This window comes from Neodiprion virginianus, chromosome 4 (assembly GCF_021901495.1).
Source record: "Neodiprion virginianus isolate iyNeoVirg1 chromosome 4, iyNeoVirg1.1, whole genome shotgun sequence".
Taxonomy (NCBI): Eukaryota; Metazoa; Arthropoda; class Insecta; order Hymenoptera; family Diprionidae; genus Neodiprion; species Neodiprion virginianus.
Window position 1 is genome coordinate 3,216,963 of NC_060880.1, and position 13,667 is coordinate 3,230,629.

General features: G+C 46.2%; 1 protein-coding gene across 2 annotated transcripts in view; it reads left to right on the forward strand.

Moving 5' to 3' along the window:
* LOC124302545 (uncharacterized) overlaps positions 1 to 13,667 on the forward strand; it is a 53,105-nt gene that overhangs the window by 12,155 nt on the left and 27,283 nt on the right. Inside the window, exons 2-3 of one of the 2 annotated variants that reach the window (XM_046758818.1) lie at positions 5,096 to 5,256; positions 8,579 to 8,745. In XM_046758818.1, the coding sequence (XP_046614774.1) occupies positions 8,743 to 8,745 (3 nt within the window). In that variant the 5' untranslated portion in view covers positions 5,096 to 5,256; positions 8,579 to 8,742. The remainder of the gene's footprint in view (positions 1 to 5,095; positions 5,257 to 8,578; positions 8,746 to 13,667) is intronic. The other variant, XM_046758819.1, reaches the window with a different exon arrangement.

Consider the following 13,667-nt stretch of genomic DNA (forward strand, 5'->3'; position numbering starts at 1 on the left):
GACCGGCGAAAGAACCTCCGCTCCCGCCTCTCTTCTTACTCACGGTATACGATTGGCTCTTCCAGTCGAACTACCCGACTATTGCGCGAGCTATGATGACCCCCGTCACCTCCTCTCTAAACTTTTCTGCATCCAAAATTCAACGGTTGGATAATGCAGCTCTGGAGAACGAGTGCTCGCCAAACATTCCGTCACTCTTGCTTCCCGGATATACCTATACATCCCCGTTATACACGAAGCCAAGATTTTCACCCTTTTCACAAAGCGGCGATTGCCTTCCAGTATTGACTTTCGCTATTCCACTGCCATACTTTTTATTCCACATTTTATTTTCCATGCTCTGGACAGTTCAAGGAATATATGATGCGACGAACGATGAATATGTCAAAGCGATGTCCATGATCTTAGATAACGCCAAATTTCGGGACAAGATTTTGGCTTCTGATAACGCTAAGGGTTTCCACTTGTTATGGAAAGTGAAATTTCAAAAGCGTGGATGATTTACGTATTCGTGGTCGTCCTACTTGGTGTATTTCCCACGTGTTGTATCTCTCTATCGTCGCGTTGGCAAGGATTTTCAAGAGTTACATTCCAGGGAGAATAAGAGAGAGAGAGAGAGAGAGATGGAGAGAGTCGACGCGAGGGGGGATTAATATTCAAAAACTGATCGTTTTTTTTTTTCAGACCATTATAGCTGCAGCATCCGCTTGGACAGCCATTCGACGGAACAGAATAACAACAAATTCTGCATGACCTCTGTAGATTCTAAGCAAGGCGGTAAAGTTCTATGGTATTCTTGTAACATCTTCACCTCTCGAGGAAAGCCGAGCAGCTCGTTTAGTTCGTAAGAGGAGTAATCGTTCAGTTCGCATTGGAGTTTTTCGCCGTTCTCCTATTTCCACCCGGAATCCTCGATATATTTCTCGGTTCAACACTTCTTGCAAGAGTGCAAAGCGCTGAGTTGCATGTCTGCCGGTAAGGAGGTAGAGAAAGGAGCTTCTGCGTTGGTTCGAACGAGGGTGTTCTCTAATGGCCGCCACATCATCACTATACATCACACAACCGGCATGTCTCGTTTGAAAAACATCTCGGTCTGAGGGTGCAGCCGAACGTTAAAATCTACCTCTTTTCATTCCACCCCGCTAGTCTCCGCCATTTGAATATAAGTCCCTATAGCGAACTGCAGCTGCATGGCATGAGCTTCGTCCACTGTAGGCTGCTCTGCTATCTCGCCACAAGTCTCTGACCGCTCTGTACCGGCGACCCTTTTGACACTCGACTCCTGGTCCATGGCACGAGCAACTGCATCGCCGTCGACGTGCTAACGACTGATCAGTGCTCCGGATAAACCCTGTTAGCCGTCTACGCGCTCGTAAGAGGCACCACACGTCCAGCAGTAGGCCGACACCCCGATGGACCGCCGATCGAATCTACGTCCGAACCACTTTTAACCGAAGAGATACGTTCCGGAGGCGCTTGTTCAATGAAAACCCGATACACGCCCCCTCGTTTGCTTTCCATGATAATCTACTGACCCTCCGGGTCATTTGTGCCGGGACATTGGTGCGCTCTGTACGTTCTCCACGGTAGAGGCCAGCTAATTATTGTCACGAGGTTATTCATACTTGAATGATGATACGGGCCCTGTAATACTTCTTTCATCGCGGTGCCAGATCATGGACATGAATGAGGTGCCGATGAGCTGCGTTCCACGAATTTTTCATCGTCCGGAATTTTACTGTCACAGCTGAAGCGTTCACTGACAAACGGAACCTGACAGAAATAACGCAACGTATTTTCCCTCGACGTCGTGCTTGAAAAGCCGGTCCGAGGCTCTGGATGTAATATGGTATGTCATTTGCCGTATAACGGCCCCGAGGAGTCCTTTGGATCCGTTTCTATTGAATGGTAATCTCGGCCTCGGGACTGGGAGACCGGGGTCCTCCACCTTGTAGCCGGCGATAGGTGCGTCGAGGCGTGTGTTTATTTACACGAGACAAACACCGGCTGACGTAACAGCGTGTAATTAATCTGGTACGACGGTGAAAGCCCGGCACGCCCTTGCCCTTCCCTCCCCCCTCCCCATCATTTGAGGAACGCCGTTGAATACAATACGTATAAATCGTACTCATGAATTTTGAAAGGCTGCAATTTTAGAATTCAATCCTCATTATTTTCTCTCTCTCTCTTTCTCTGTCTCTCTCTCTCTCTCTCTCTCTCTGTCCGTTTCAGTCCTTCTCTCATTCGGGCTTCGGAATGAGCAGTGAATATGCACTGCACCTTCGTAAATACATACCATGTTTGCGGTTATATTGATTTGTGGCAACGGTTATGTCTCCTCCAGCGGATAAACGTACCTGGTATATCGATGCATAACGCAACGTGGCTTTATGCCAGTCCTATATTGCACGAGGGAACTATTTATATGTAAACTCCAACGTTTTCGGGAATCCGATCTTTCCTGCCGAGATACGAATTGCGATTTATTGACGAATTATTGCAGTACTTGGGGTTATATGCACGCAAGGCACGTGGATCTTCTCACTTCTTTGCAAAGAAATTATTATACATCTTTGAAACAATTGCTGCACATTTCACTGAAATTCTTAAAAAATCTGGGGTTTCAATGGAGAAGCAGAATGAGAACGAGAAATAACAAAAATAATAATAATAATAATACTTCAAACCAGATGTGAAAAATATATCTGGTAGCTTGCTGGTAGATTCAATGTATTTTGTTTTTTGTTCATACTATTATAATATCATTTCTTTGCCACCGTCCTACTTTTTCTTCGGCTACTTATCTAAAGCATGCAGTTCAAACAGAGTTGAAAACCGTTTTACTCCGCGACTGGAGACAGGGGTGGTGGCTCAATTTGCTCGTAGTCTCTTACTCGAGTAAAAACCATCCATTGCATCCTGTCAAACGGCAAATGTAACCGCTTGCATTACCACTAGGGTAACATTAAACTGACGCGTCGTTTGATTCCGTCAGCCAGTTTCCGATGCGTGGCTCTCTCCCTTCAAGCTTTCATCTAAATATATACAATAAGCATGTAACCGTGGGCATGTTTGCCACGCCGCCCAGGATGTGGATCACGTAAAGTCGAGCAGAAGCCCCCGGCTCGGTTTCCCGGTATGCAGACTCGCGGTTACTATCAGGCTCATTCCGACTAGTTAGGGTTACCGGATAGAGCAGCTAGTTCGCAGAGCCGTAGATAACGGAACAGTTTTCTGAACCAAATCGGCATTCTGGACCAAAATGGACCATGAAAATGTTTACGGTCTACCATCAGCTTGAGGTTCATATGCAATATGTTTTTTTTAAACCAAGACGTTGAAGTACTGCACGGTTCTGTCCATAACCCCAACCATCAACTGGTCTCTAGTTCGGTGGATTTTTATGACCAAGTTGTTCGTTTCACGGCCCCTGGTTTTCTGCATCTTGAAAATGGGAAGGACCTCTGAGTGGGGGGACAGATTTGGAGCTCCTGCGTATAGCCGCGTATACTTTATACGAGGTATACCCAACGGGGTGAGCTTGGGATCCGGGAGCACATGGCTTCACACAGTTGCAGGGCTACGTACGGAGACTCCATCTATCATCTTGATCTCGTCCCGGCTTTGGGCGACCCCGATACGTCATTTTCAAAATCTCGACACGTCGAGCAAGCCCGGGATTCTTCGAACCTGGATAAAACCTGTGCGGCAATGAGATATGGACTGCGATGCATCTTGAATTCCCATTGATTAAGAGCCCGGCCAAATACCTCGGCCAATTTCTTATGTGTATATATATGTATATGTATATATATTAATACGCAACGGCCGATCTCTTCGATTTGATTTCTTTTATAATATGTTATAGAAGACTGAGCGACACGTATTTTTTTTATCTGCAAATCAACACTTTTAGGGAGGTGAAACCACCTTCCACAGTAAGGTATATCAAGGGGCGATTGGGGCAGTTATTTTTTTAACTGAAATTAAGTACATTTTTTATATCGTTATGAGAAAACTTTTTCAATTGGACTAGTTAATAAATATAATGTTTTTGTTGGTGAAACTGGCAAATCGCTCTTTGACAGGCCTGACTTTGGAGGGTGGTTTAATCCCTTGAAGTGTTTAATATCAGATGAAAAAAAATACGTGTCACTTAGTTTTTAGTCTACTATAACATATGGCAAAAAAAATCAAATTGCAGAGATCGACCCGGGATATCTTCCTTGTGAGCCGCTCACGCACCTAGCCTGGCTCAAAGGGGTGACAAGAGGCGTTTGACGATAAAAAATCGAACCTCCAAACTCGCGGGCATGAGAAAAAGCCGATAGGCGATCTTCATTAACTCAGAGACGGCTGCAGGTCACAGAGGCGAAAAAGAGATAGAGAGAAAGGGAGACGAAGCTGAGCTGGGTCTTCGAGACGGAAACCCGTACTTAAACCGTTGCTGGATATGTTTGTTTTACATATGTTCGCCCGCCTGGCGTTGGTTGTATGTAATTACTCGGCGGACAGGTTACAGGGAAAAATGCTGGTTATATTTCGTTGTGTGGGTAGGATTACATATTCGAACGAATACCGAGGCATGAATCTTCGATGAGCTGGAAACACCGCGGTTGTGCCTCTTGCAGTGTACCTTCTCCTCCCATTCGATATACAACCCATATCTTTTCAAAGTATCAACGCTCCGACGGTAGAACCACTCTTCCGCTGAATCAGAGCTCGGAGCTCCATCAGGAGTAAATAATATTGAAGGGAATGTTGTTTCCACTATCAATCCACTCCTGCAGAGCCTGTGAAACGGCCCAAGAGCATTTTGGTACTTGGGTAGTCACTCGTTCAGAAAGTAGTGGTCAGAATCATTCTAACATAAACGAGCAGACGTAAATTGAAAAAATTCAACTTCCGCCCAGAAGAACGAATTTTAACAAAGCAACTCGATTGCTATGAAGCTTAATTTATTGTACCGTTCGAAATGTCAGTATAACTCGCAATTATGTGGTTTTATCTACACATACGATTTCAGCATCAGCAAGTTCTTTTGCTGTGGACTTTTCCTACATGGAACTGAAATAGTTTTCTGTTTTTTTTTCAGAGCAATGCTGAGCAGACACGATCGGTTCCTGTAACGATGTGAAGACGTCAGTATAACACAACGATCTTCCTGGCCGGCGGGATTGCGGTGAAGTTATTGATTCAGCGCACTGGATTTCGGGTCGCAATGAGTGGAGCAGGAGCAGCAGACGACTGAACAAGGTATCCACTCGTAACACGTAGGTGTAGTCTAAGTACAAGAGCTAGGAGAGATGATAGTCACTGCGGAGTGTTCGGTCCGGAGCCGTGGGCCCTGTAATCATACTTAGAGGCCGCTTCACCGTGTATCGAGTTGGCCGTCGTGGTAGTCGGACGGACAGTATCGAAGCTTCGAACAAGTATCAGGTAGAAGTAATTGAAGGGCGGATCAGTACGGGCAGGTAGAACTAGGAAATGTCTTGATCCCCGCGAGGTTTCTGAGAACGAGCGGATCGAGTGCAGTCGTAAAAACGGAGAATCGGGCGTCTGATGGGCATCTCTGAAAGGAACAGTGTCGCGGTACTCGGAAGGTGAAATTGGTTCTTCATTGTCATTGCCGCGCAGATTCGAAGCACGCGATGCAAGCCAGAGAAACACGTTGCTGAAAGAATCGCGAACTCCGTCTGGAGCCCAACGTCATATCTGGAACATCTTTTAAGGGTGGAATGGAGTCCATTCCACGGAAAAGGGATATCGATAACGGATCGAGTCTCGAATTCTCAGTTCCTCTGTCCGGGTCGTCTTCCTCGAGCGGAACTTAGCCGATCGTGATGCGGGACAGCCGGCAAAGAGAACCTACCCTGGTCTCGGTGATGGTTTGGGGAAATTGGAAATGTGGCTGAAGCGAGTTGAGAGATAAAAAAGATGGAGAATTCGGCGGGGCCGCGGCGAGGAAAAAGTTAAATTAAATACTCCGGGCGAGCCACGCCGCGCAGACACCAACACCACCACCGCCCGGGGCAGCGCGGTGAGCCCGATCGGGCTTTTCACTGGATTTTTCAATTTCCTCCGGAGAATCCCAAAGCCCTTGGAGCTCAGCCGACGGTGTCGCCGACGGTGTTCATCCGGTGCGATGGTAGACACTCCGTCAGCGGAGTGTCTAGGTCCTTTTTGGTTAATCGTCTGAAAGATTTTCCACCTCGTACGTTTCCCGGGATGCAAGGTACGCGAGTCGAACCCTCGTTCCCGGCGACGAGGAAGAGGATCCCAAAACGAGCCCACGGATGCACCGCGGCCGTATTGATTCGGCCGTAAGATGCGAAGATTCGCCGCTCCGTGGCCTGGTTGATCCATATCCAGCACCCCGCACTCCGCCAAAAAGCTTGTCCCTGACAATCATTGTTTCTAAAGCACTTTGCGCCACTTTGGAAGGCGTTGCCGCCTACCCAGCTGAGTTTTGGCCTGAACTCCGGTCTCTGGGAGGCGAAAGGATCCTGCAGCATACCAGGACTTGTGTGAAAAGGGGGTGTGAAGGATCTTCGATGGGCTGTGGCAGGTTGTCAAAACTCTCGAATACTCTCAGGCTCTCAACCACGTGCCACCTCCCCTGCAACCCCGCTGGCTTTATTTTATGGATGGAAGGAAAAATTCGCTATCCGCATCACCTCACGGCCCGTAATCCATGCAGGTATCTTTTTTTTCTCTTTTTTCCCCTCTGATACCCCGAGTGACTGACAGCACTCCCGCTCCTTTGACACCTGCGCTAGAAGTTCCATTTCACGCAGCGATGGTCCTCTCGCTTCTGGCTCACAGAGATCCGAACCTCAATACTTTTACACTTGGGCTTAGAACAGGGTCGCTTCAAAAGGATATTGAGTCTGAGCCAACTTTGACTGTTGTGAAAAAACAAAAACAAAAAACAAACTAGTAGATTCTTTGACCAAAAACGCTATGACCAGTCGATGACACCTGAATTAAAATGACTTTTCGAGCATACAAATTATACGAAGTTTCCGGTCTTCGGTTGTACAGATTGAAAACTTTCTTCTCAACATGAATGCAGAGTTGGTTGTAAATTGAAGGTGAAAGCACGACGTGTTGCAGATAGGAACAGCATTCCGCTCCTCTGTCTTGGCTCGATTTGGATTTCCCGATTCTCGGAGCAGAGTGTCGACGCCCTGCCGCGATAAGATAAGGCCGGTAATGGTAGAAGGAATCAAGGTTTCCAGTCGACCTGCCAGCATAAAAAATGCTTCATCGTTCATAGTCCGGCTGCTTTCTCGAGTTGAACAATTGAAAAATTCGTTCATTTGATGTTCGCAGAGGCGCGTCCGGAGTAGCCCGGATTCTTTGATCTAATGCCAGCTCAAATACGGAAAGCTCGCTGCGAAGGCGATTGCAGAGTCCTGCAGCATCAGCGTTTATCACTCCCCCCGTTCTCTAGTTTTATTCTCATAGCGCCCGGCTCCTCGCTCCCTTTGAACTCACCAGATATGATAATTGCCCCTGACAGACCCGCTCGACCTCGGAATCCGTCGCCCTCATGCCCTCGGCCCTGTTTATCGCCCCTTCTCCTCCTCGCTCGACTATCTATTTCTGTCGTTTTATTTACGAGATCGTCCCGGTCTCGGTATGTATACGCCGATTTTCAAGCCCCGACTACCCTGCACGGATGAGGCTAATTGCGGCAAAACCGGGAATGAAACGAAGCCAATCCAAGCGACGCGGAAAGCACCACTACAAGACTCAACGCACGGAACCTAATTATTTCTTTCAAACAACGTTATTCGATCGAGCGCCGAGCAGCCCACTCGTGACTTTCGTTCTTTCCATTGCTCTCGACTACGTTTCACGCTCCGATATTCCAGCGGATTAAAATTATCCCCTGCACATCCGCACTCTTCATTATACTCCGCGTAGCTACGGCAATTTCGAGATTCGCTTACAGTTTGCACAATCCGAAGAGGCAGAATAACACAATGTGTATTTTAACCTTCGTTTTTTATTCATCCCCACTTCTTCTCCGAGTGAGCCAGTTCGCATCGGATGATGAATTCGAGCCGCACGGTGCTGATAAATTGCTCGAGTCGACAGCTCCGGGTCTTATACGTATATGCAACAGTTTACCCGTGATCCCAGTCAACTGCAGGCTGCTGCTCTCGGATAAATGGCAGGGAATTGGAAAAAACAGCTCTTTTTACCCGTAGAGTTGGAGGACGGTAGTCGCCGGTGCAATTTCCCTATAGAAATCGTCGAAACAGTCGGCAAGTTTCTACTCCAAAGTCGAAGACGCGGAGGGTGGAGAAGGAGTCGAGTTGTGGGGCAGAAGAGAGTCGAGGCGAGGCGAAAGTTGGTGAAATTAATGAGGGGAAGATAATCACGGCTGAATCTCAAACAAAGAGTTGATTAAGTTGAGACAGAAGAACCGGAGCTCAAGGGTCGCCGGTTCGCCCGGTTTTCTCGACTGCTGCTGCAGCTTCGCAGTGGCTGATATTAAAATTATTAATGAATTGCGAGGAGTCCTCGCCCGTTCCGCCAAGGGAGATGAATTTCGGTTTATTTTCAGGAGCTAAATCCGCGCCCGTCTCGTCCTCGGATTACATTCGTGGAAAAAAGAAGATATCTGAGAAAAGGAATGAAAGGGAGAAAAAGAAGAGAGAAAAAGAAAAAAGAAAAGTGAGCGGTACTCGGTGCAAAAACACACCACGCGTTTCAAAAGGAACGGGTTTAATGGTACAGATTTCATTTCACTTACAAAGCAAAGCTTACCGTCTCTCGCTTCCAGCCCGCGCTTGTATTTATTCGAACCCGTTCATTTGAGGCGCGGGCCAGGCGTGCGGTATGCGGTGAAAATGATCGCTCCGCAAGGCCCGCGGGATGCCGGGAGGGAACGGGCCCAAACTCACCTGCCTTGTAATGACTCTATCAGAGGACCGCCCCTCCTTGTTCCCCTTTCTTGGGCAGCACCTGCTCCCGTCAGAACTCCCAGGTTTGGTTCAAACCGCTGGGACTGCAGTCTTTTCGGGCCCGACACGGCCGTGTTGTAATAAGCCTCGTACATCATCACAATCGCGGTTCCATCTCTCGGACGGTTGCTACGTGGCTCTCAAAAATAACCAGAGACAATAGAACGGCCCGAAACCTGATAAAAATCTAAGGGGTGTAAGTGGTCAGGCTTTCTGACAACAGAAACTCGACTAACGTTCTCCCCCCTTGTTAACCAGAGATTTTTTAACGATATTCCGTTTCGGACAGCCATGCTCTGGAAACAAGAAGCTATCAACTGCCCGATGAATTGCAGTCCGGAAATCTGCCTCTGGTTTGGAGGATGTAATTTATTTTACTATGCGTATTAGGGTGGTCCTCATTTAGGGTGTTGACGAATTTTTACCGCCCCACCCCTAAATCAACTCAAATTGCCTCATTTTTTCAGATTATTACCTCAGCTCTAAGATAGTCCGCTTTGTGTTCGAAATTTTTTATGGAAACAACACGGGAAAAACTTTATTTCTCAATATATATTTTACTCTAAAAGTAATAATGTTCCAAAACATCTGTAACTGCAAGGTTTTAGTGGCTTTTAGTGCTATTATTTGGAAAAAATTCACATCACATCAGTCAATCTGGACACCCTCGAAATCTGACTTTTATTTATTTAGCCTAGTATGACGATGTGAATTTTTTTTCAGATACTAACACTAAAACCTTGCAGTTACAGGTCTTCTGGAACGTTATTACTTTTACAATAAAACATATATTGAGAAAAAAAGTTTTCCCTACGTTATTTCCATAAGATACTTTGATCGCAATGCGGATTTTCTTAGAGTTGAGGTAAAAATCTAAAAAAATTAGGCAATTGTTTTTGAATTATTTGACGTAGGTTTAAAAGGAGGGGAGGGAGGGCCAAAAATTCGTCAACGCCCTAATCTGTATACTTAAAGTTCCCACTGGAGTTTTTCAAACCATTCAGAAATCCCGAGTTTAGAACCGTGGTCCGTTTTTTCTCACAAGAAGGTTGCAGAACTTGATCATTTCGGAACTCCAAAAGAGTTGCGTAAATTTTCTGAAGAACACGTTTTTCCACCTCTCCTTCTCCCCCTCCCCCGAATTCGTTCCTTTTCACTGCTTTGTCCTTTTTGCCACTTCGCTAGTTTCAAATTTCCCCTACCTCCGGGAACTCCAGTCCTGTCACATTATTTCCTATTTTCTGCTCGATTTCTCCCTTGTTTAATAACCCGCACCCTTCCCCCTTCTCCTTAAATACCACGAAGCAAAGTGTGTGTAAGGCGTGTGTTGAAAGATCTCGTGTGACGAAAGGTGACCTTAGTTCGCCTGTGGAATTTCGAGACATCATGAAAAGGCCTAGCTTTCTTTATCGAGGTTTTTCAGTACCTTCCGGATTTTTTTTTCTGCTCATCATGACAGAAATTACCACCACCACCTTTCTCCAAAGACTTTAAAAAGACTTTACCGACCGTTTTGTTCAACCGGTTCGAAAATCCGGCACCTTGCGGTTATATAGCGATTGAGGTATGCCTGTGTGTGTATTATAATTATGACAGTATTATAAGATCAAGAAAATTGATGGCTTCACCTGCTAAAAAAAATGAAGCAACAAAATTGTGCCGCCTTCCGCTCCTCACTTTTGGATCGTTCTTTTTTTTTTTAACTTTCCTCCCTTTCCTCGCCCTCACATTCACCGATCTCGTGTCGGTTCTTTGGACCACGCGGCCACCGTACAATGTGAGTCCTTTGTCCCTTTACCGAATTATCATTCGTCCGATGAGCACGAGAGTATAAGCCTCGGAGGGGTAACAAAAAGTGAGGGAAAAAAATTTGGTGTACATTTTTTTTCTTTCCCTTTCAGTTTTTGCTTTGAAAAAAAAAAAAATGAAGATAAGCCACCTCGCCGGCAGCCGTGGTTCATCCTTTGCCATACAGTCTTGAGGCAGGCAAACGACACGGCTAATTTGGTCAGAACGATAAAAAATACGCTCTAGGGTGGCCGGCTTCCTTTCTCTCTTTTCCTTCCTTGTCTTTGTCGGTCCCTTTTTCCATTCTGTAAATTGGCCGTGAGTAATAAAGTAATTATCGCCAAGACGTCTCTATGAGACTTGTTGAACACCAGTCAGACCGCACACTGATCAACCGCTGGTCGAAATCCTGGACCTGAATTTCGGAGAAGCGAAAATTTTGCCATGCAATTAAGGCCAGGCAATTTGCTGGCAAAACCGCAAGCTTGTATATTTGGAATTTAGATACGCCAATTACTTCCCATATTCGCTGTATCGACTGATCAAAATCTGTATTTGGGTATCTAGGTCTGTAAATTGGTGGAACAATGTCGCGGTCTTGGGTTTGAACCGCTTTGAGATCAACACTGACAATCCAAAGTGACTATTAAATTAAATATTTAATCTCCGAGTTCTTTTGGACAGGAAATTCCTAAACGGACGGACCTTTTAACAACTCCGCCAATAGAAGGTAAGATCAGTACCGAAACTAAAAGACCTAGAGGTGTGATAAACAAGGCCAAGAACCAACGATGCAGGTACGTATGGAGTGGCGTGGAATCGAAGATCGCGAAAGTCGAACAACCTTCTGCAGACCCTGTTAGCAGTCTGACAAATGCTTCGGCCAACAACCGACTCGTCCTTTCGATCCGGAGTGTTAGATTGGCTCAATAACACCTAACGAGCTGCCATATAAGTCCAGGACTATGGTTCTGTTCCTTCTCGTTGTTATACTACTGTTTATTAAGATTGTTTTGGGGGTTGTCTGATGATTTTTTTTTTATTTCACAAAACAGAGTTCCGTTCCAGATCGTTTGACTCGCGGAGAACGGATTTGTGTAACAACTCCCCAAAGGATACAATCCGGAATTGATGTACCTCAACTGCATCGAGAAGGAGAGAAAGATAGAGAGAGTCAGTCTTTGTTGCACAGAGTTGAGTGTTCTCAGTGTCTCGAATTGCGGTTTTGAAAGGGAGTTAGAGGCGAGATGTAAACCGTGAACTGTAAATTTCTACCAACTGTGATGTAACTAGACGCGGTACGCGGATGATCGGGACGGTAAGGGAAAGAGCGGTGTATTCGACGCTGGTAATTGCGTCAAAGCGTGGGATAAGTAATTATAAGTACGCGCTGCAAGGTTGGCGCTAACGACGCCATGGAGGAGGGCTGATGTTATTATCAGAATTCCAAGACTCGGTCCCTCGTCGTTTAAATACATTACGCAACTCGCCCGCGGTGCAAAAAGGTTTTCGTCAAAAGGAACTGGAAATTCTATTCCGTCGTGGTTGGTTGCGGGGAGGTGGATGGATAAAGTAAAAGAAGCGAGACACTGCTGCGAGCCGTACCGTGTCTACGTAAGAGATATATTAAAATTCAAACACTCGAGTGCAACTCGAGGTTTCTTGGAGCTCGGAGCTCTCTGAGCTGCATTAAAGAAAGTGCTAATGAGTGTAATTTGCGCCAGAGATTATACTACATCTCTTTCAATTTTTTGTCAAACGAATCGCCGATCCCACTAACGCTTAGAACTCAGCTAGCTAGTCTCGATTTCACCAAATGGCCAATCCTCCAGGCGAATCCTACGCCTATTATCACTCTGGCATAAAAAGAAGTGAAAGAAGATGAGGGAGAGAAGAAAAGGGATATCGGAGGTGTCGTAACCTTCGATGTAATAGAATACCTACACCTCTCCGAACTACACTCGAGGACTCGTTTGTCGAGCCTAACGACCACCTTTACATCGTACTCCCTCATCTTCTTCCGATCCTAAAACACCAAGGGCAAATTCCACGATGTTTTATACCGCTCTATCCCGTGACGTAGGTTCACCATGGATGCCTATCCTATCCACTTCACGGTGTCAGGCAAATTCACGGAAGACGCAAAGCCGGTATCGCGGTCGTCGAGCACCTGAGGCCACATGAGATGTTCTGAGACAATCTTTCGCAACGGCATGTTGAATCTTTTATCAATTTGTCAAAGAAAGTCAACAATCTGATACTCACGTATGAGATGTGTCTACTGATCTTCGAAGGTATAATACTGGATGTTCGTTACAGCTGGTAACATTAATGCGGATAGGAATAAGCCGGGTCCATTACCGAGAGCTCCAGAGGCGGATGGAGTGGCAGGACCACGAGGCAAAAAACGAAGAAAGCGAAGCGACTAACTCGAGTTAGAAAATGCGGCGCAGCTGCCAACGACCTAATTGACTTATTCCACGGAGAGACAATTGCTTCGTGCAGTGTTGATGGAAAGCAACGATCCTTGTCGCGTTATAATCTCCTTTTCTTTACTTCGTTATTTTTCTTTCTTTCATTCTTTCTTCAGACAACCGGTCATTTCGGTCTGCCAGTGTGCGCAAGTGGACCGGTGGTTCGTATTCTCGGGATTGATTCCGCCTTTGACGACGACTCGGTGTAATTCTACGGAGCAGTCGAGTCTTCATGTGGTAACTTTGGGGAAACTTGGATGACGCCACTCTCTAGCTCTACGTTCGGGGTTGGAAAAGCCTGACGGCGTTGTAATTAAAGAGCTCCCTCATCCCGCCACGTCTCGAACGGTGTGCATACACACACGTGGCAGATGGTGACAGTGATTACTGCAGTTTCCGCATAAACGACGTGTTTCACGGGTTACAC